General features: G+C 37.5%; 1 protein-coding gene and 1 long non-coding RNA gene across 8 annotated transcripts in view; one reads left to right on the forward strand and one right to left on the reverse strand.

Annotated features, from left to right (window-relative positions):
• LOC105220274 (zwei Ig domain protein zig-8) overlaps positions 1-2884 on the forward strand; it is a 101332-nt gene extending 98448 nt beyond the window's left edge. For all 7 annotated transcript variants that reach the window (XM_054235642.1, XM_054235640.1, XM_054235646.1 and 4 more), the window contains 3 exons: positions 993-1180; positions 1239-1496; positions 2287-2884. In XM_054235642.1, the coding sequence (XP_054091617.1) occupies positions 993-1180; positions 1239-1411 (361 nt within the window). In that variant the 3' untranslated portion in view covers positions 1412-1496; positions 2287-2884. The remainder of the gene's footprint in view (positions 1-992; positions 1181-1238; positions 1497-2286) is intronic.
• On the reverse strand, positions 2648-15126 carry LOC128923144 (uncharacterized). The gene is made up of 2 exons (XR_008472186.1): positions 9507-15126; positions 2648-9425 (listed from the first exon to the last, which is right to left on the reverse strand). It is a non-coding gene; the product is annotated as an uncharacterized LOC128923144 (long non-coding RNA).
• Between the last annotated feature and the right edge of the window lie 7368 nt (positions 15127-22494).

Consider the following 22494-nt stretch of genomic DNA (forward strand, 5'->3'; position numbering starts at 1 on the left):
ACCTGAAAAGGTTATGTGGTTTCTTTAACAATACCTCTTCCAGTTTATCATACTGTGGGACCTCCAAATTCATGAAGCGTTTCCTTGCCAATAGAGTACATGCGGACAAGATATGCTCCATTGTTTCACTGGCACCTTGCTCTAGACATTTCCTCGCGTTCTGTCAGCACCATCTTATAGACGTGCCCCGCCACCAGATCAATGAGCAATGCCGACCATGTTCCTACATTTCCTTCTAATGAGTGCTAGTAGGAATTTCGTGTACTTTTGACCTATGTATCTCCTTATAAATAACTTCTTCTTATGAGCTTTCATCTTTATTGTAAAGTTCCTGTCTAGACCATCATATAGATAGTACGTGGGCTTACCTATCAAACTTTCAGATGAGAGTTTTACGCCGCTCTTGGTAATCCCTTCTACTATGTCGTTACACTCGATACCATTGTGGCCTAACACTCAGTAGAAATGATTTCGCTTCTTTCTGGCAACATTAGCCACTGCCACCCTGCTACTCAAGAGACTTTTGGCCGATATGCAGAAATATGTTATTGCCTTGACTGACAACAACTTTAGTGTAACCTGGTGGTGCATTGGAGGATAGCTCAGGCTTTTTCTATTGCAAACATCTCTACTTGAAATATACACTGCATGAATCAACAGCTTTTAAAGTTTGCATTTACCTAGTTCCGAACTCCCGTAAAAACTCCGTCTTCCATTTTCGAGCCTGTCGTAAATATGTTTAAGGTGTTGCATGCAGCTGCTACGCCTTTAGGCAGTCATTTCTTTTTAAGGCTGCTTGAACTTTCTTTTTTAGTAGAAAAGTGGCAGAGATAAAAAAGTTGCGTCAGGTAGAAAATATATATAAAGTATTAACAGCCGACGCCTTATTGTGGTACTTTGCACTTTGTTTTCGCTTTTAACAAACTTTTTGTAACTCCACATTTGTAGTAGTTCTTAGAGTTTTGACTGAAAGTTTTTTCCTTGTTATTTAGGTATCATGGTGTATCGGTTGTTGACTTTGATTCTCAACGTGGCGGAATCAGTTTAGAAACGGAAAAAACGGATGTAGGTACCACAAGTCGTTTAATGTTGACAAGAGCTTCGCTACGTGACTCTGGCAATTATACGTGTGTACCAACCGGTGCAATACCAGCATCTGTACGTGTACATGTACTCACGGGTAAAGTAGTGCTTGAATAAAAGGTAAATATATATAACCATACAATCTTCATTCCCAGGTGAGCAACCCGCTGCAATGCAAACAAGTACAAGCAATGTAGTCCTGCAAAATTCCGCATATTTAACATTTGCCACTTTATGTATCATTACTATTGTTTCTTGGTACCAATACTCAATCATATCACAGACTACTTCCAACTACGCCAACTGCAATACATGTCAACGCAGGTGACTGGACACGAATTCTTTTAATTAAATTGAGTGCAACAGCAACAAACTAAAGGCCTGCCAATGCAGACAAGAATATTGATATAGAGGTAAATTTTGAACATTTTATTTCAGTTACAAATAAAAATAACGTTTATGATTGATTTTACTGCTAGCTTTTTAAAAAAATTATCCATTTCGAGGTTCCCTAATTTTTTAAAGAAAAAAACACAGATAATTCAAATTTAATGGGGAATGTTTATTAACATTCGAAAGCACATGCTTTGGCATTTATTTTTTTAAGATAATCTCTTTCAAACCCGCAGCTACGTCTCAGATTGTCCATCTGTAGAGTTTTGCCTGAATCGAAGCGGGATTGCTCGCATAGACTTTACATATCACCAGAAATGGTCCTTATCGCTGAACAGAATCTGGCTCGAAAACGTGGGATCGTCTTGAAACTTTTCAAGATCACATAGAGCGATGCGATGTCGCTTGGGCAGGTCGAGCGGCTTCAGTTCTTACACAAGCTGTATTTTGTACGCTTTCAATTTATGATTTTGACGTAAAATGCGCCAAGTCGTTTCATACGTCAGTCCGTGTTGCTGCGAAGGCGGCGAATTAACTCTCCACCGCCATTTATGTTGATCATAAGTTGTGCGAAGCGCGCGAAACACATTCTTAACAAAACGTGAATTTTCGTAATGTTTTGTAAACGTTGTTCAAGCGTAAGTTTTTTCATGAAATGCCAAACAATACTGAACAAAAATAACATGACAAAAAAGGTACTACTTGGATCGCCCGATATATGTATATGCATAGATATTTCAAAAATATTATCGCATCAATGTTGAGCTAAAAATAATGTTGAAACAATTTATATATATATTTTTATTGCAGTTATGGAATTATGTAAAGGAATACTGGTGTTGTGGTAACTACGCATACTTGATTCTCTATATACAGACCTAAATATAAAACGAAACGCCACATTGATCAAAAGTTTTGTAAGAAAAACAATAATACTAACATTCTGGATAATTGTAATAAAGATAATATAATAAATGAATATCAGAAAATATAATAAGCATAAAATCTAACTTAAATCAACTAATTGAAGCAAAAAGAAAAAATGATTATAGTGTTAAAAAAATTTAGAAATACACTTAATTAAAATATTAACAGTTCGCAAGTGACGATATATGACTAAAGGCGAGTGAATATTCCAAAACAACCAATAAACACATACATAGTTGTATACACTTATAAAATAATGTGGAAATCCACACATCCATGAACTAACCAACAGCGCAGTCAGTTTAATATATAGGATTGATGAACTTTTGAAGATGGTCAGCATATTCATACTTTACTATCAAATGTTAGTATGCTATATAACAAGGAGAATTCAACAAAAACTCTTGTTTAAATTAATGAACATTAAAATATTAGTTTAGATGTTAAACGAATTTTTTAATAAAAATATGTACATATTTGATTATGGTTTCTTTATTCACCGCAGTTGAAAAACATACATATTCTTATGTCATATTATTTACTTTTAATTTTTAATATACTGACGATTTTGATTTAACAATGCTGATAGAGTTAAGCATGTAAGTATGCGAAAGATTTTTCAGAATGGTTAAGCCGTCTGACTTTATTTTTCGTTGGGTTCAAAACTGTAAATGTCTATAACTTATAATACATTGCATTTTACGAATATCCTGTATGGAAACGTGACGGAACTTGTATCTTTCCTATCAATTGCTCTAAATTTGCGTTTTATATATTAGGCGTGTTTTATTTGACCAGCAAATAGCAAAAGCTATTAGTTTATTTTGTATGGAAGACTTCGCGGCTTGGCTCCCACGTCATTGTTGACTGTCATAACTTCGAAGTCGTAGATAATTTGGGAACCAGCATCAACAACACCAACAATGTCAGCCTCGAAATCCAGCGCAGAATCACTCTTGCCAACAGGTCCTACTTTGGACTGAGTAGGCAAATGAAAAGTAAAGTCCTCTCTCGACGAACCAAAATCAAACTCTATAAGGCGCTTATCATTCCCGACGGCTTTAAGCGTGTACGATGTCAACATCAGATGTACGATGTCAACACTAGGAGTTTTCGAGATGAAAATTTTGCGCAAGATTTATGGTCCACAGAACATGGGCAACGGCGAATACCGCAGACGATGGAACGATGAGCTGCATGGGTTACACGACGACATTGACATAGTTGGATTAAAACACTCCAACTTTGAAAGTGTTCGATGCAGTATCCGTCGAAGGAAGCAGAGGAAGGGGAAAGCCTCCACTCCGTTCGAGGGACCAACTGGCGCCGAACTGCGAAGGAAAGAGAGGAGTGGCGCGCTATCATCGATTTGGCTATAGTCGGCTATACGGTTCCAACGTCAACCACATACATACATACAATTCAATTATTACTGCCATTCATGTAATTTAATTCAAATTTTAAACTTTTTTTAAACTTTAAAAGATCGTGAATAGCAATTTATTCAATAATATATTGATTAATTTTTAAGATATAATACTCAGAAGTCTATCTACTTAGTAATAGTAGATTCTATTAATTTCTCTAGCTTTCCGTTTCTTTATTTTCACTAGCTGTGAGAGTAACTTGTCATTTTTGGCACTCTTCCTCTTTCAAAAAACCAGCAGCTACTGGAAGTACGTATACTGTCTTAATATCATCATCTCTTATATATAAAATCGGCTGAGCAAATCTTATTGTCCACCCCAATAAATATAATGTGTAATAGTAGTATGTTTAGTTCAAACAAATACTCCTCTGCATTACTCTCCAAAAAGTAATAGATAGGTAATGCGGAGGAGATAAACCGCCCCAACTTCGCTTATCACACATTACGAGTACAACACAATATAGAGAAAAGGAAAAAGTGAAGTGAATAACACAAACTCGAACTCAAACCCGCGCTTTAAAACAAGTGAACAAAAAACCCAAATTTACACAAATTTGTAAACAATAAAACAAACGAAAACGCATAACTAAATAAGAGAACCACAAAACACAAACCCGTACAAAGTGTAAACAAAGAAGGAGGAACATCATCAACACATAGGAGTCAAACACTACACAACACAAGGAATTATCCTACAGGTCAATATAGTTGCGATATACTAACACTTAATTCTAAATAATTACACATAGAACAATTAACCCTATTGTTACTTACACACCCATATAAATAAACTAAATATTATAAAGTTTAAACTCAACACCCCAACTCTTTTCTTCAAACGGAATCGGCCTCATCGTCGACCTAACTCGACATTTTTGGTCCTATCGAGCCGCGATAGCTTGGAGGAGAGGAGTTACCCAACAACAATTACACCGAAATAACAACATAGTTGGAATACACCAACGCCCAATAACAACTATACATAGTGCACCCAACAAAAAGTTTGAACGCGGATCACCACCAACAACTAAATAAATAAAATACCCTAAACTTATAAAGATTTGAGAAATCCCTTTGTGCGACCCATTATTTTTATTAAAAGTGCAAATCAGAATCAAAAATTTCAAATTTCAAATTGTGTATTTAAGCGTACTTAAATTCATTTTATTTGTCTCCCTTGAGTTTACCTGATTTTGCTTTGCACTAATTATTACATACATACATGTACCCAAAAGAAGCAGTGCAATAAAAACATATAATTGTTTGCCGTCGGCTATTGCACTCTTCTTGTCAAAAATAATTAATATATACAAACACCCGCACCCATTTGCATGCATACGAACTAGCGATCTAGTTCGTATAAGAATTGTTGGTAGCGATCACCAATAACAGGCACTGCACACTAAAGCAAGCACCCAATAGGAAATTCGTAAGGTGACCCAGTAGGAAAAATTGCAAAAACTCATTGCAAATTTGTTTTACGAATTTATTCCCATAATTCGCCCATAGATCACAAAAATAAATAGTTTTCCTAATAAATATTAATCCGTACTCAACAAAAAAGCCAAAAAACGGAAATTTTGAAAATAAATTCAAATTATAAATTTTACTCTCTACCCTGTTTATTTAATACATACCCACTCAAATAATATTGTTTACACCCACCCAAATCATGGAAATGGAGGATTTTAAATTCACTACCACCGATTTAATAGAATTCGTGGAAGATCATTTCCATACCCAAGCTGAAGAAGAAACAGTTTACACCCTAGAAATTAAAAGAGTTACACTAAATTCGCTTTACGAGAAAGCAGAAAGGGCATATGATGCTATTCGGAGAATTTCTAGTGATACCCGCGAAACCATCGACTTCAATAAAGTCAAGGATAGATACAAGAAATCCTATAATATGTACCTATCCTGCTTAGCCTCAATAAATGAAGATGTAAACAGACGTAAAACCCACGCGTCATCCCAACCCAATAAGGAAAGAGCCTCAGAAGACTCTACAATAGATTTCGGTCCCAAGATTGAGCTACCACCCTGCGACACCGACATCTTTTACGGAGATTACACGGCTTGGCCCACATTCCGAGATATGTTTACGGCCTTGTATATCCGTAACCCCAGAATAAGTAATGTTGAAAAACTCTTTCACCTTACCCAGAAGACCCGAGGCGAAGCAAGAGAAGCTATTAAAAACACACCCCTTACGAATGATGGTTTCATACTGGCTTGGAAGAATCTGGTCGAGCAGTATGAAAACAAAAGAATGCAAGTCAACACCCAATTAAAAACCCTTCTCAACCTACCCGATGTCACTCAAGAAACAGGCTGCGCCATAAAAGCCCTGCAACGAACGGTTAACAATGTTTTAACCAATTTAACCCATCTTCAGATTGACACAAAAAGTTGGGACCCGATACTGATATATCTTTGTAGTTCGAAACTACCCAAACAAACTCTAGAAGCATTCGAATCTACCCTAGAAGATATTACTTCTATACCCACATGGTCAAATTTCGACTCTTTCTTGACCCATAAATATAAAACCCTAGAATCCGTATCAAATTTCAAGGATTCAGTAACAAAACCCCACTCACCCCACCTTGGCTCATTAAAAAGGACAGACGGAAAGAAATATAACACATTTCATGCCAATGTGTCAGAAAACTCAATAGCTGGACCCTCAAATTATCAAAACAGTTCATCTCAACCCCACCCGGAAGTAGAAGGTTGCAAACTTTGCAATAAGCATCACTCGATTCGTGAATGCCCCCAATTCCTAGCAATGAATGTTGAGACCCGTATTGCTATGATCAATAAGTATGGCTATTGCTATAACTGCTTAGCTATATCACACAGCTCCAAGAACTGCATGAGTAAATATTCTTGTCGAAAATGTCATAAAAGACACAATACCCTGATCCATAGAGAATATAGCCCCAGATCTGAATCCACCACAACTCCAGAAGCGACCAGTTCGACTTCTGATACCGCTACAAGTACCGCAATACCCACCCACAACACAATTCAGCAAGCCTACACCAGCCCATTACAGTCCACTCAATTCTCAACCCGAGAACCACACAACCCAAGTAGGAAGCAAATATTATTGGGTACTGCTATGGTTCAAGTAGAATATAATGGAGAGCGATATTATGCGAGAGCTCTAATAGATTCAGGATCGGAGGCCACATTTATATCTCAAAGGCTTCAACGAAGCTTGGATATACTCACCCACTCTACATCAGCCCAAGTGACAGGACTAAACAACGCAGTTTCAGCAACACCAACGAAAATTTGTGATATAACACTTTGTTCACCCGTAAACAAGAAATACAAAATATATAAAATCGGCTGAGCAAATCTTATTGTCCACCCCAATAAATATAATGTGTAATAGTAGTATTTGAAGGGATATTTGTATTACTATTTCTAATCTATAATCCGAATTAATTTTTAAAAAAATTTGTTTAACGCCAATGTTATGCAAAAAATTAAAAATATATTATTTTCAAGTTCGATCTACGGTAGGAATTTTTGAAAATGGATGTCAATACATTACATTAGTAGTATTCGATGCTACCGAGGACATTAAGAAAGTTTATCAGATCAAAAGCATTCTTAATACCGTTATCAAGGTTGAGCCTACCAAAGCCTCTAAATTAATTCCTCAGTGCAAAAACTGTCAAGCTTTTGGACATACAAAAAACTTCTGCGGTAAGCCATCAAGATGTGTGAAATGTGGAGGCAAACATCCTACAACTAAATGCACCAAAGCCGAAAAAGATCCTGCCAAATGTTGCAACTGCGGCGATTCTCATCCTGCAATGCCGGCCATAGACCACACAAGTAAACTGCACAAGTCTAGCACTGTGCAAAAAAAAACTGCGACTCGCACTATACAAGCTAACTGTGCAAGTTTTTATTTTAATGTTGAAAGCGAAACAGACAACATGTGTAAATATTGCGCGATAATATTAATCGCTATAGCGATAAAAAAAACGAGGAAAAAGGAAAAGAAGTGTGTGGAGTAAACAATGGTTTTTAAAAAGAGACAAGTTAGGGCAGCAGAAAATATTGAAAGAATTAGAATTTTCAGCGGAAAGTGATTTTAAAAATTATGTAAGAATGAGCAAAGAAACTTTTGATGAATTGTTGGCAAAAGTGGCACCACTAGTAAAAAAAAATGATACAATCATGAGAAAAGCGATTCCAGTGCATCATCGTTTGGCCTTGACGTTGCGGTTTCTGGCAAGTGGCAACAGTTTCGAGGACTTAAAATTTCTAACAGCCATTGCACCGCAAATTATAGGTGGAATAGTGTTCGAAACTTGTGAAGCCATAATTGAAGTCCTGAAAACCAACTTTGCGGAGATTAATCAGAAGACTTCACGTGTTGACACCAAAATATAATTATCGTTTATCATTTTTGCAGTTGCCATCAAGTGAAGAAGATTGGAAAAAGGAAGCTAATGCATTTTACCAACGATGGAATTTTCCTAACTGTATCGGGGCGATAGATGGCAAACATGTTGCTATTACAAAACCCCCTGGAACAGGATCTTTCTACTTCAATTATAAAAAATTCTTTTCAATAGTTTTAATGGCTGTTGTAAATGCAAATTACGAGTTTTTAATGGTAGATGTTGGCAAAAACGGTCGCGCTTCAGATGCTGGAATTTTTAGTGATTCACTTTTTTTTATGAGGTTGAAGAACAACGAGCTCAAAATACCGTCTAAAGAGTGTCCTCCAGGTTGCGATACTGCATTACCCTATGTTTTTGTCGCAGATGACGCGTTCCCTTTAACTGAAAATATAATGAAGCCGTTCAGCCATACTTCGATGATAAAAGATGAAATAATATTCAATTACCGACTGTCACGTGCGCGGGGCGTAGTTGAAAATACATTTGGAATTCTTTCAACATGATTCAGAATTTTGTTAAAAACTATTAATTTGTCACACGAAAAAACAACAATCATAGTCCTCACTTGTTGCCACTTACATAATTTTTTAAGAAAAAAAAATGACCAAGTTTACCCCAACAGTAATCTTGCAGGTACAACAGAAACAGAAGTCCTAGCACCAGTAAATCGTACTGTTATAGTATTTGGTAATAACGAAACATAAAAAATTCACTTTAATTTGAGCAGTATAAAAAAAAATGTATTGAAAATTCGCGTAGAATCCCTGTATTGATTCCTGTGAATTATATGTTGTTGGATCATATGGAGCATTTATAAGCTCTACTGGCGATGGAGTGGATACGTAAGAAATTGCTGTTGTTGGTCTAGATTGAAATATGTTGAATAATTCCTGTATGTGCGAATTATTCAAATTTCCAACACATCCTTGATACAAAACATCCGATATTAATTTACGCGCCAATATTTTTTGTTGAGGCTCCATCTCTTTTAATTGCGCACCCCAAGATTTGGCAACCACATCATCTGGGTCATTGTTGTTTTGTTGGTTACTGTTATTTTGTGATTTCAGGTGTTCGCACACTATTTTAATTAAATTATCTTCCTCGGTAATTTTACGTTTTTTTAGTCTATGTTGTGTTGTTGATGTTTTTGGTGAAGTCTATAATTTAAAAAAAAAGGTTTACATATTTATGTGAATATTTATATATGTATATAGATTATAAAAACTACTTATTTTTACCTCTTCTAAACTATCATATTCCATTGAACATGTGCTAGGTGCACTTTCCTCTTGATCCTCGAGAAAATTTAGAATATTATAGAACCATAATGTTGGCTCATAAATATCCTCAAATCCAGCTCCAGACTTTTCGCTTCTTTGCACTTTCTTGAATTCTTTTTTGTATGTTGTCCTATATGTATTAATTTTTTTAACCACCATATCTCTGTTTGCGTCGGGATATTTTTCTTTTAATTTTAGAACTAATTTTTCGTATGCTTCGGCTTTCATTATTCTGTTGCTATATGCTTTGCTTTTTATTCGCCATAATGAAGGTGATTCTTTATAAAGTTCAAGGAACTCAGTCCAAAACTGTTTGTCATCACTCATAATTAAAATAAATGCGTTTGATGTTAACTTCACAAAAACTGAAACAAAACTGAGCTAATTTCGCCATATACTACGCAAATTCACTGCGCAGTATTCAGACTTGTGTAAAAATATCAAAATCGTTTTGATATTGCTCAGTTCACTGCACAAGTAGCACAAACACCCCCATACACTACACAAACGCACTGTGCAGTGCTAGACTTGTGCAGTTTACTTGTGTGGTCTATGGCCGGCACAAGCTACCGTGGTTGTGTCGTTGCAAAAGAACTGCACAAAATTAGAGACCAAAAGAATGGTAATACAGTTGAGGAGAATGTCAATGCTCAGGCGAAAAACTCCGTTGCGGACAAAGGAAGGAATGAAGTGAGACCCCCCCCATCAACTTCTAAAATTACATTTGCGCTAATGGCTAAGCAAGGTCAGACAAATACAGTTCAAAAAGTTCAAAAGTAGTCCGTTATCCCAAATTCTGGATAAACTAAACGAACAAGAAAAATTATTTAAGTCCATAAATGAACGGCTCAGCGCTCTTGAATACCATATAAAATTTATTGATGAACAGTAACTCTTGAAAATAATGCTATGGAACGCCAATGGTCTTTCCAAAAGTAAAAATGAATTGGAAGTTATTCTAAACGACAGAAATATTGATGTATGTTTGTTGTCCGAAACACATTTTACGAACCATTCATTTTTAAAATTCAAAAATTATGACTTATACCACACTCCGCACCCGGCAAACTCAGCACGAGGGGAAGCGCGGTTTTAATTATTATTAAACATTTTATTAAACATTTCGAAGAAACCCAGATTAAGACTGAAGAAATTCAAGCTACAGCAATTTCAGTAAAAATGCACAGTCAGTCATTATACTTAATTGCTTTATATAGTCCGCCCAGGCATAATATCAAAACTGATACTTATACGAGTTTACTAAAAAAATATGACGGAAGGTACACCATGGGTGGTGACTTTAATGCAAAACACACTCATTGGGGATCACGTTTAACTACAAACAAAGGTCGAGAACTACTGAAAGCTATACAAGTTATTGGATGCAATGTCATTTCGACAGGGAGACCCACTTATTGGCCTGCAGATAGTAGGAAATTACCAGATCTACTTGACTTTTTTGTCATCAACAAAGTATCGAAAATCAATTTACGTATTGAAGATAGCTCAGATTTAAGCTCTGATCATTCACCAGTGTTACTAACTTTATGTGAAAAACCAGTAATTACGTCTGGCACGTGTTCTTTATCTAATAAACATCTTAGATGGTATCCATAAAAAACGCAAACTTCGACGAAGAGGGCAGCAAACTAGGTCGGCTGCTCTCAAAACATAGCTTAATAGATGTACAGCGGAACTAAGAACAAAAATTAGACAGTTTAAAAACTATTCCTTCAAAACGTATTTGTCCAAACTCACTGTTGATAAAACTACCGATTATTCGCTCTGGAAAGCTGCAAGGAATATTAATAAACAAATAAAACATGTCGTACCAATAAAATGAAACGAAACTGAATGGGCCAAAACGAATGCACAAAAAGCTGCAGTATTTGCAAATCATTTGAGAAACACATTTACACCCAACGATGGAGATGAGCTAAACTGTGAAAATAGTTGGTTGGATCCAATCGTCAGCATTTCTCCAGTTACTTGTAAAGAAATTAAAAGTATTATCAGGGACGCAAGGCTCAAAACAGCTCCTGGGTTTGATTTAATAACCGGAGAGATATTACGCAATCTACCAAAGAATTGTATAAAAAAAAATTGTAAACATTGTAAACAGCGCATTATACTTAAGATACGTTCCATCGCTTTGGAAAGTATCTGAAGTTATTATGATACCTAAGCCGGGTAAACCACTACATGATGTCACATCTTACAGGCCAATATCGCTGCTGCCAGCTCTATCGAAAGTCTTCGAGAACGTTCTCATAAAGAGGCTCAAATCAATAATAGATCGAAAACACCTTATACCAGTACATCAGTTCGGCTTTCGTGATCACCATTCAACAATTGACCAGGTACACCGAATCGTTTTCGTTGAAAATGCTATGGATAACAAGAACGTATGTTCTGCGGCCTTCTTAGACCTGTCTCAGGCTTTTGATAGAGTTTGGCATTCGGGTCTACTGCTGAAACTGAAATGCATGTTACCCAAAAAATATTGCGAAATAATTGCTTCCTACCTAAAAGATAGATACTTTCGCATAAAGCAAGAGGATGCATACTCAAACTTGCAACCTATAGAAGCGGGTGTTCCACAGGGAAGTGTGTTGGGGCCAATGCTTTACTTGTTTTTTACAAGTGATATCCCCACTGACTCAACTTACGTAACAGCGACGTTTGCGGATGACACAGCCTTGTTAGCAGCAGGAGAGTCAACCTCAATATCTACCCTTCGAGTGCAAACAGTAGTCAATGCAATTACTAAATGGGCTTCCAAGTGGTGCATTAAATTAACACATTGAGTGCCAAGGGGTTTTGACGAAAACCTTCCCCGGGTGCCAAGCACATTTTTTGCTATAAACTGGTGTAAAAGTAGAAAATATTTAGTTCTGCGCCAATCGCGGATGAGTGTGGTTTATTTTGGATTTTATAACATTTTTTTTGTCGAACGTTTCCTTACGACATGGCACTGCACGACGGAATTGCAATCGTAAAAATCGATGTCGTACGAAAATGTGCGACGCGATTTTTTTTGCTATTTCTTATTTTTTTTTCTTTTTACGCATTTTCCTTTACATTTATTTAAATTTTTTATTGAAAGCAAAAAGAAAATTTAATCGAAAGGAAGCAAGAAAGAATATCAAAAGGACAACTACGTACTGTCCGCAATGCCCCAACACTCCCCAATTGTGCATTGATTGCTTTCCAAAATATACACATCTAAAAAATTAATGTAAAAAATTAATGTAATATCCTAATTTTAATTTTTCAATATCTTTTTTATACTTTTTTTCCGAAATATCGAATGAATTCCAATAAATTTTCAAAATTGAAAAGAACTTCCGAGTTTTTATCATAAAAACCGCAAAAATGAAGATATCTCTATGAAACTTGGACCAAAATTTAGGGCAAACATTAGGCTTAGGCTCATTACTGAAATACAGTAGAACTCCAATTATCCGAACTCCAACTATCCGAATCGCCGATTATCCGAATCACAAAAAATTGTCCAAAAAAAGTCTAAGTGCGCTATTATTCTTCCCTCCGCGAAGCCAGTGTTTGCGCGTCAAGTCTTGACTTGACTTGTCTTAACTTGCCGTTGTGCCTACACTGACTTCCCCCCGGCCTCGAGACTGCTTTGAAGTGGATGGAGCGTCAGCCCGAGTGTGACCACTTGCAACTGCTCACCGTCAAGTGAGTGAGTGAGTGGTCAATGCGTGACCTGGCTGCCCGAAAACGGTTGAAGACCGCAAAACAGTTGAATTGAAGTTATTATTTTATATACAGACAATGCCTGTCACACGAAAACGTGTAGCCATGGCACTCAATGTGTTAAACGATTACAAATCAATGCACGTAGACTTTACTTTAAAAAACAATCATACCATCCCATTTATATAAATGGTACTCCTATACCACATAACAATAATGCTAAGTACCTAGGAATCACGCTAAATGCAAAGCTTCGCTGGAAAGAGCATGTCAAGAAAAAAAGATGCGAGCTTGATTTAAAATTTGCTAAGTTTTACCATCTGGTCGGTAGGATATCCACGCTTTCAATCGCAAACAAGCTGTTTATATATAATCAAGTGCTAAAGCCAATTTGGGCCTATGGAGCTCAACTATGGGGTTGCTCAAGTCAAAACTGTATTGCCTGCATTCAGCGCTTCCAAAATAAGGTACTAAGAAGTATAGTTAATGCTCCTTGGTATGTTAGATCTGCTGACCTTCACCGTGATCTTGGTGTGAATTCAGTAGTAAACGAAATAACCAAACTTGCAAAGACTCACGAAATGAGGCTTATACAGCATGTAAATGAAGAGGCATCCAGACTCATCGGTACTGCTGAACGAGAAAATCGACTGAAACGTAAGAGGCCTTCAGACTTAGCTAGGCAACTGTAGCAGCAAATGAATTTCTTTAACATTTAGCTTTTAATTATTATTTTTAAGTTATTAGAATTGAATTGTTGTTAGTATTTATTCATTGTATAATAGGTACAATTGTAATAAAAATAAATAAATAAAACAAGTAAGGAAAGGCTAAGTTCGGGTGCAACCGAACATTTTATACTCGCGCAATTTATTGAAGAAACTTACAAGCATACAAAATTTACCCATAAAACATCGTATAACTTTACCACAAATAATATAAACTTCAAACAATGCATTTTCATTTAATGTTTTTAGCAAGTGGCAGCTTTTGTTATGACAGCCTAAATCCATGAACATTTAAAAAGAAATATAGCGCCATCTACTGTTACATAGCGTACTTAGCGCCACCAACTGGTGGATAGCTCTTTGCTAATAATAAACAAATAATTTGCAATAAATAAATAATGCGACTATAAGGAGAGGATGGGGGATGGGGTCATATGTAGAAGTTCACGCAAGTGAGGAAAGTTTCTGATTGCCATTCACTTGGGAGTGGCCAGGAACGATTCTTTTGCATATGACTCAAGCAGCTCCCGACTTCCGGTTTTAGACCAAGTATCCCCTGGGTAGCTAACAGACATCCGTTTGGAGGCGAGCTAAAGTGAGAAGGCGAAGCCCGCTTGTGCGGTTGTGCGTAGGGCTTGGGACCCACCACATAAAAAAAATCTCCCCAATGAAAACAAACACCGAGCCTCGGATGAGAAACCCCCCTTTTGATGACGACCCCTGCAAACGTACTAAGGATCATGATTTGAGGGCATGCACCTGGAATGTCCGGACTCTTAATTGGGAAGGTGCCTCTGCCCAGCTGGTTGATGTCCTCATACAACTAAAGGCTGACATCACCGCCGTCCAAGAAGTGCGATGGACGGGACAAGGACGGAAGAAGGTGGGTCCTTGTGACATCTACTACAGCGGCCATATAAAGGAGCGCAAATTCGGTGTTGGATTTGTGGTGGGAGAGAGACTACGTCGCCGAGTCCTGGCATTCACCCCGGTGGATGAACGTCTTGCCACAATCCGCATCAAAGCGAGGTTCTTCAACATATCGCTGATTTGCGCCCACCCCCCAACGGAAGAGAAGGACGATGTGACCAAAGATGCTTTCTATGAGCGCCTAGAATGCACCTATGAGCGCTGCCCCCGCCACGATGTCAAAATCGTGCTTGGCGATTTCAACGCTAGGGTGGGTAAAGAAGGTGTCTTTGGCACAACAGTCGGAAAATTCAGCCTCCATGACGAAACATCGCCAAACGGCCTGAGGCTGATCGACTTCGCTGGGGCCCGAAATATGGTTGTCTGTAGTACCAGATTCCAGCATAAAAAAAATCATCAAGCAACGTGGCTGTCCCCTGATCGAAACACGCGCAATCAAATCGATCACGTTGTGATAGACGGAAGACATGTCTCCAGTGTTTTAGACGTGCGTACGCTCCGAGGACCAAACATTGACTCGGACCATTATCTAGTAGCAGCAAAGATACGCACTCGCCTCTGTGCAGCAAAGAACGCCCGTCAACAAACACAAAGAAGGTTCGACGTCGAAAAGCTGCAATCACAACCGACAGTCGAACGATTTTCTACTCGACTTGCACTCCTGCTCTCTGAGAGCACTCATCAGCATCTCGGTATAAGGGAGCTGTGGAACGGCATCTCAAACTCATTGCATACCGCTGCAGCCGAAACAATTGGTCTCCGGCAACGCCAAAAAACCAGTTGGTATGATGAGAATTGTCGTTCCGCAGTGGAGAGAAAACAGACTGCCTACCTCGCAACGTTGCGATCGACCACAACACGTTCGGGGTGGGATAGATATCGAGAACTGAAGAGGGAAGCGAGACGCATTTGCAGACGTAAAAAGAAAGAGGCCGAAATGCGCGAGTATGAAAAGCTTGAAAAGCTGGCCGACATGGGTAATGCTCGAAAATTTTATGAAAAGATGAGGCGATTAACAGAAGGTTTCAAGACCGGAGCATTATCATGTAGGGACCGAGAATGTAATCTGGTAACGGATGTCCAGAGCACACTGGGATTATGGAGGGAACACTTCTCCGACCTGCTCAATGGCAGTGAAAGTACAACACCAGGAGATGGCGAACCCGATTCCCCAATCGATGACGATGGAATAGATGTTCCATTACCCGACCATGAAGAAATTCGAATAGCAATTACCCGCTTGAAGAACAACAAGGCGGCGGGGCCAATGGATTACCGGCCGAGATATTCAAATACGGCGGCAAAGAACTGATAAGGTGCATGCATCAGCTTCTTTGTAGAATATGGTCGGAAGAAAGCATGCCTGACGATTGGAATCTTAGTGTGCTCTGCCCAATCCATAAGAAGGGAGACCCCACAATCTGCGCCAACTACCGTGGTATAAGTCTCTTCAATATCGCATATAAGGTTTTGTCGAGCGTATTGTGTGAAAGACTAAAGCCCACCGTCAACGAACTGATTGGACCTTATCAGTGTGGCTTTAGACCTGGAAAATCCACAATGGACCAGATATTCACCATGCGCCAAATCTTGGAAAAGACCCGAGAGAGAAGAATCGATACTCACCATCTTTTTATCGATTTTAAAGCTGCCTTCGATAGCACGAAAAGGAGCTGCCTTTATGCCGCGATGTCTGAATTTGGTATCCCTGCAAAACTAATACGGCTATGTAAGCTGACGTTGAGCAACACCAAAAGCTCCGTCAGGATCGGGAAGGACCTCTCCGAGCCGTTCGATACCAAACGAGGCTTCAGACAGGGTGACTCACTATCGTGCGACTTCTTCAATCTATTGCTGGAAAAAATAATACGAGTTGCAGAACTAAATAGAGAGGGTACAATCTTCTACAAGAGTGTACAGCTCCTGGCGTATGCCGATGATATTGATATCATCGGAAGCAACAACCGCGCCGTTTGTTCTGCGTTTTCCAGACTAGATAAAGAAGCGAAGCGCATGGGTCTGGTGGTGAATGAGGACAAGACGAAATATCTCCTGTCATCAAACAAACAGTCAGCGCACTCGCGCCTTGGCTCCCACGTCACTGTTGACAGTCATAACTTTGAAGTTGTAGATAATTTCGTTTATCTGGGAACCAGCATTAACAACACCAACAATGTCAGCCTTGAAATCCAACGCAGAATCACTCTTGCCAACAGGTGCTACTTTGGACTGAGTAGGCAATTGAAAAGTAAAGTCCTCTCTCGACGAACCAAAATCAAACTCTATAAGTCGCTCATTATTCTCGTCCTGATGTATGGCGCTGAAGCGTGGACGATGACAACATCCGATGAGACGACTCTTGGGGTTTTCGAGAGAAAGGTTTTGCGCAAGATTTATGGTCCTCTAAACATTGGCAACGGCGAATACCGCAGAGGATGGAACGATGAGCTGTACGATTTATACGACGACATTGACATAGTTCAGCGAATAAAAAGACAGCGGCTACGCTGGCTAGGTCATGTTGTACGGATGGAAGAAAACACTCCAGCTCTGGAAGTATTCGATGCAGTACCCGCTGGAGGAAGCCGCGGAAGAGGACGACCTCCACTCCGGTGGAAAGACCAAGTGCAAAGTGACCTGGCTTCACTTGGTGTTTCCAGTTGGCGCCAAAAAGCAAAAAGGAGGAATGAGTGGCACGCTCTGGTGGATTCGGCTATAATCGCTTAAAGCGGTTCCTACGCCAAATATATATATATATATATATATAAGGAGAGTTATAAACTATCCTATCTTTCAAGTTGGACCAAACTGCATACAGTGTTAAAAATTTCATTAAAATCGGTTCAGTAGTTTAGGAGTCCATCGAAAACAAACAATGTGACACTTGATTTTTATATATATGAGGGCTGAGGTAATTCTTTAATTTTCACCAGCAGTATACACTATATCCAATATACGCTCACTTAATTTTGCTAAGATATCTCACATATTAACCAATACATATGTATATGCGGAAAAAAGTCCACCGTTTTTTAAAAACCTATAATTATGTATATGGGAGCTAGGAGATGTTATGACCCGATTTTAATAATTTTTTTAAAAGAACACTATTAGAAGAAAACAACTTCCTCTGAATTACATGTAATTATCTGAGAGATTTACCCTAATTTTCGATTAAAATTTAGCCTTAGGCGCTGAGTTCAACATGTTCGATATCTCGGACCTTGAAAAGTTATAGTCCGTTGTATATGTACCATTTGTGTAAAGTTTTATTCCGCTATCTTCATTGGTTCCTTATGTATACATGATAAAGTGAAGGAATCAGATGGAATTCAAATTTGAGTTATAAGGAAAGCAGTCGTGGTTGTAAACCGAATTCGCCCATTTTTTATCCGTGTTATCAGGGTGTAAAGAAAATATACACCGAATTTCATTGAAATCTGTCGAGTAGTTCCTGAGATATGGTTTTTGACCCATAAGTGGGCGATGACACGCCCATTTTTCATTTTGTAAAAACATCTGAGTGGAGCTTCCTTCTACTATTATTTCTGTGAAATTAAGAGTTTCTGTAGTTTTTCATTAGTGAGTTAACCCATTTTTAGTAATATTCAACCTAACATTTGTATGGGAAGTGGGCGTTGTTATTATCCGATTTCAACTATTTTCATGGTGTATAGTGGGGTACGAAAGAGAACCGACTGCAGAAAGTTTGGTTTATATAGCTTTATTGGTTTGCGAGTTATGTATAAATAATAGATTTGTGGGCGGGGCCACGCCCACTCCTAAAAAAATATATTATATAAGATATATATTATATATATTATTCCAAATTTTACTTTTATAACTTCATTTATGGCTTAGTTATGACACTTTATGTGTTTTTGGTTTTCGCCATTTTGTGGGCGTGGCACTGGTCCGATTTCGCCCATTCGTATAAGGTCTTCTATAGTAAACAGTACACAGATTGAAATAAAGTTGACTTATCTTTCTTTCAAAGCTTTCTTAGCCCAGTTATAATGAGTTTGAACGTAAAAATAGTATCACTAGTATTTTGACGATTGCAAATACATCCGAAAATTTCCGTACCTAACTTTAACAATTGTCTTACCTTAAGACTCTAATAAAGATAATATAAAATAAAGCTGATCCCCCTTTAGGGAGGGAACACAATTAAAACTCTATGTAAACAAATTGAATACGCACAAAAAAGGTATAAACAAATAGGTCACATAAGACTATAATTTCACAAAAACCACGAACCAAGTTAGTCTTAATTAACCTCATAAGATAATATAGATAACTTTAGCTTCAAAATCCATCTAGATTTTTCAAAAAAGATCTGATGTGCTTTGGAAATGTACAGGTAATCATGCATTTAACTCTATTAGAATATACCGTTACATTTTTAGGAAAACCCGGTTTGCAAATAGGCATTTTCGACTATGGGTTCCATGCCATGACAACGACTACATTTTGACAAAAAATCATGAGATGGATTTTTTTATTTTTTACCTATGGGCGGAACCACTGTGCAGCTGTTGGAATATCTGCTGTAGATATCGGGTGATCCATCGGGGCATTCATTCTTGTAAAAGATATCTACACATTATATTGGCGCTTTCAGTTGATCCGACATGTTTTCCTCATACCAAATACGTATAAAGATCGGATGCAATTTTTCAGTTTCTATTTGAGTTATTTAGATAGTATTTCATCATATATGACATTCATATTCTCTAATTGTACATTTCTGCCAGTGTCCAAGCTAATGAGACCTATTTCGATAGGTATGCTTCCAGATAACTTTTTTCACTAATTTCTCTAGCTAACTTAAACATTTCTTTCATATCATAGCATTTGAACTTGCTCCGTTAAATTTGTAAAGTATTTAAAAAAATGTATTCGAAAGACCACACAACAACGAAAATCATTATATATCTATACTACTATTATAAAGAAGAAAGATTTGTATATATGTTTATAATGAATAAACTCAAAAATTGGAAAGCTGCATTCACCCCAGTAACATTGGCTATATTTAATGCTAAAATCTCAACTTTATGGAAAAAGTTCCAAGGTGAGGGTTTCAAAAAGACTCCTTATATGCATGCGGGTTATCGGGTTCTAATTGTAACTTGATGACCAATCTGGCTAGTTCATATACTTAACAGTTACGTGGAATATCGCTGTGTCCTGGAACCCATTACAGATTTAACGAAAAATAGGAATCTCGTTCTGCCAACAGCTCAAGGCATTCCTTCACCGACTTCGAATAAACCCTTAGAGATTTTAAAGCCACTATGCTGTCTATGTATAGGAATATGTTTATTGTTGTAAGCAACATCTTTGTCAGAACTAGAAGGACTTATTTAATTGCAGTAAGCTCCGCTTGAAAGACACTACAATCTGGTAGTCGGACGGCGAGTCAGATATCTAGCTTTTCTGAAAAGATACCTGCTCCCACTCGTTTATGCAGTTTGGAACCGTCTGTATAGTTGCTTATAACGGTGTCTTTATAGACTTCGCGGCTATTCAACTTCTCTCTGGAGATGAAGGCAATATTGGGAGTTGAATTAAGATTTAATTCTACTAGTTTCTGTAAATCCGTATTATCAGATATAAACGAGAACCTATTATTACAGCTAACTAGTAGGAAGAATTCCCTTAGACCAAGTGCCGTCTTTGCTGCCACTTGCGTACAAAGTAAGTCAAGTATAATATTTAGTACCGTTATTGTAAGAACTCCACTGAGACATATTCAGTATGTCAAGAATGAGTTTACACAAAAAACAAACCAATAACAACAAAAAACATGTATCAGATATGTACCAGGCGTGGTGAATTTGTCAATTAGTTGGTGATTCATTTTTTCATACCTAAAATACCCAATATGGCAATTTTAAAATGTCGGGCAAAGGGTTATAGTTTCGAGTGGTCCAACTCTTCTTCTTCTTGACTGGCGTAGACACCGCTTACGCGGTTATAGCCGAGTCCAAAACAGCGCGCCAATTGGTTATACCAAGCGAAGCCAGGTCACTCTCCACCTGGTCCTTCCATCGGAGTGGAGGTCTCCCTCTTCCTCGGCTCCCACCAGCGGGTACTGCATCGAATACTTTCAGAGCTGGAGCACTTTCATCCATTCGAACAACATGACCTAGCCAGCGTAGCCGCTGTTTTTTTATTCGCTGGACTATGTCTATGTCGTCGAATAACACATACAGCTCATGGTCCAACTAGGTACCTATAATCCCCAATGGGGTAAAAACGTTTAAGAGCTATCAGCAATGTTTTCTATATCCCTCTAAAGAGTGTATAATGGGTTGAATTCATCAGAAAATAAGGAAATACTCAGGGTTGTTGTGGAATCTGATAGTTGTCGGAATCAGAATTCAAACCGAAAAAAAAATTCTATTTTGTGTCATTTCTGATATTATTGGTTTGATCATCGAATCAGATTTTTTTTATTTTAGGAGTCATGGAAACCAATTTTATCGGTTTAAATATCAAAAACAAACCAATTGCTTCAGGGCTGACAGATTTGAGATACAGTGGAACTTCCATAACTCGAAGATCTCCATAACTCGAACTGTTGAAGTGGCAATAGAAGGCAACTTTCATACAAATTTCCTTCCATAAATCGAACTTTTTGGTCAGGGAATAATACAAAATTTCAAATTTTACTATCGAGGCAGAATTTTAAAAGAGTTCCCCTATATCCAACGGAGGCGAACAAAAAATATAATATTGCAGTTATAAATTACATAAATCATTTAACAAAGTCAAGAGCCAAACAATAGCAAAATGCAACAATCAAAATTACAAAAAACATCTTTTAACGTATGTCTATAAAAATTTTTGCGAAGCAAATAAAGAAAACAGAGTATAAATCTTATTTTAGAGCTTTTTAAAAATTTATATGTTTTAATGAAAATTCTTGAACTCTCTAACTCGAAATTTTTTTGTGGATTATGGTGATTCTAGTTAGAGAAGTTCCACTGTATTTTGATTTGCCGTTAAAACACTTTGGAAAAATATAATAATTATTAGAGGTAATTATTGAATTCAACCGAAAAAATCAAAATATTCTAAGAATTTCACAAAATAGATAATTCAGCTTATATCATGGAAATATCTAAGTTTTTACATAAACGTTAAACAAATAGATTTGTACACTTAAATATATAAATTATTAATAAATAAAATACCAGGTTTTATTTCCCTTGAATATAAAACGAAATACTATGAAATTGTCTTGTTAATTTTGCCGAATGAATAAATAGTTGCACAGTTGATTCGAATATTGGTTTTGCTTATATTCGAAAAGACGAAACTTCAATCTAGAGACCGACCGATTAATCGGCCTTGGTATCGACATCGGACAGTATCGGCCACAAAATTCAGCATCGGCATCGGTATCGGCATCGGCCAAATTTGGCCGATTCTTAACCGATTCTTTCTACTTCTTTCGTATCACACTAAAATACATTTTTTTTTACTTTTTTGATTTCTTTAAAGCATAAAATTTCAATTCTTCTGTTTACCATATAAAACACAGATAAAACATTTGACTA

This window comes from Zeugodacus cucurbitae, chromosome X (genome assembly GCF_028554725.1).
Source record: "Zeugodacus cucurbitae isolate PBARC_wt_2022May chromosome X, idZeuCucr1.2, whole genome shotgun sequence".
NCBI classification, from domain to species: domain Eukaryota; kingdom Metazoa; phylum Arthropoda; class Insecta; order Diptera; family Tephritidae; genus Zeugodacus; species Zeugodacus cucurbitae.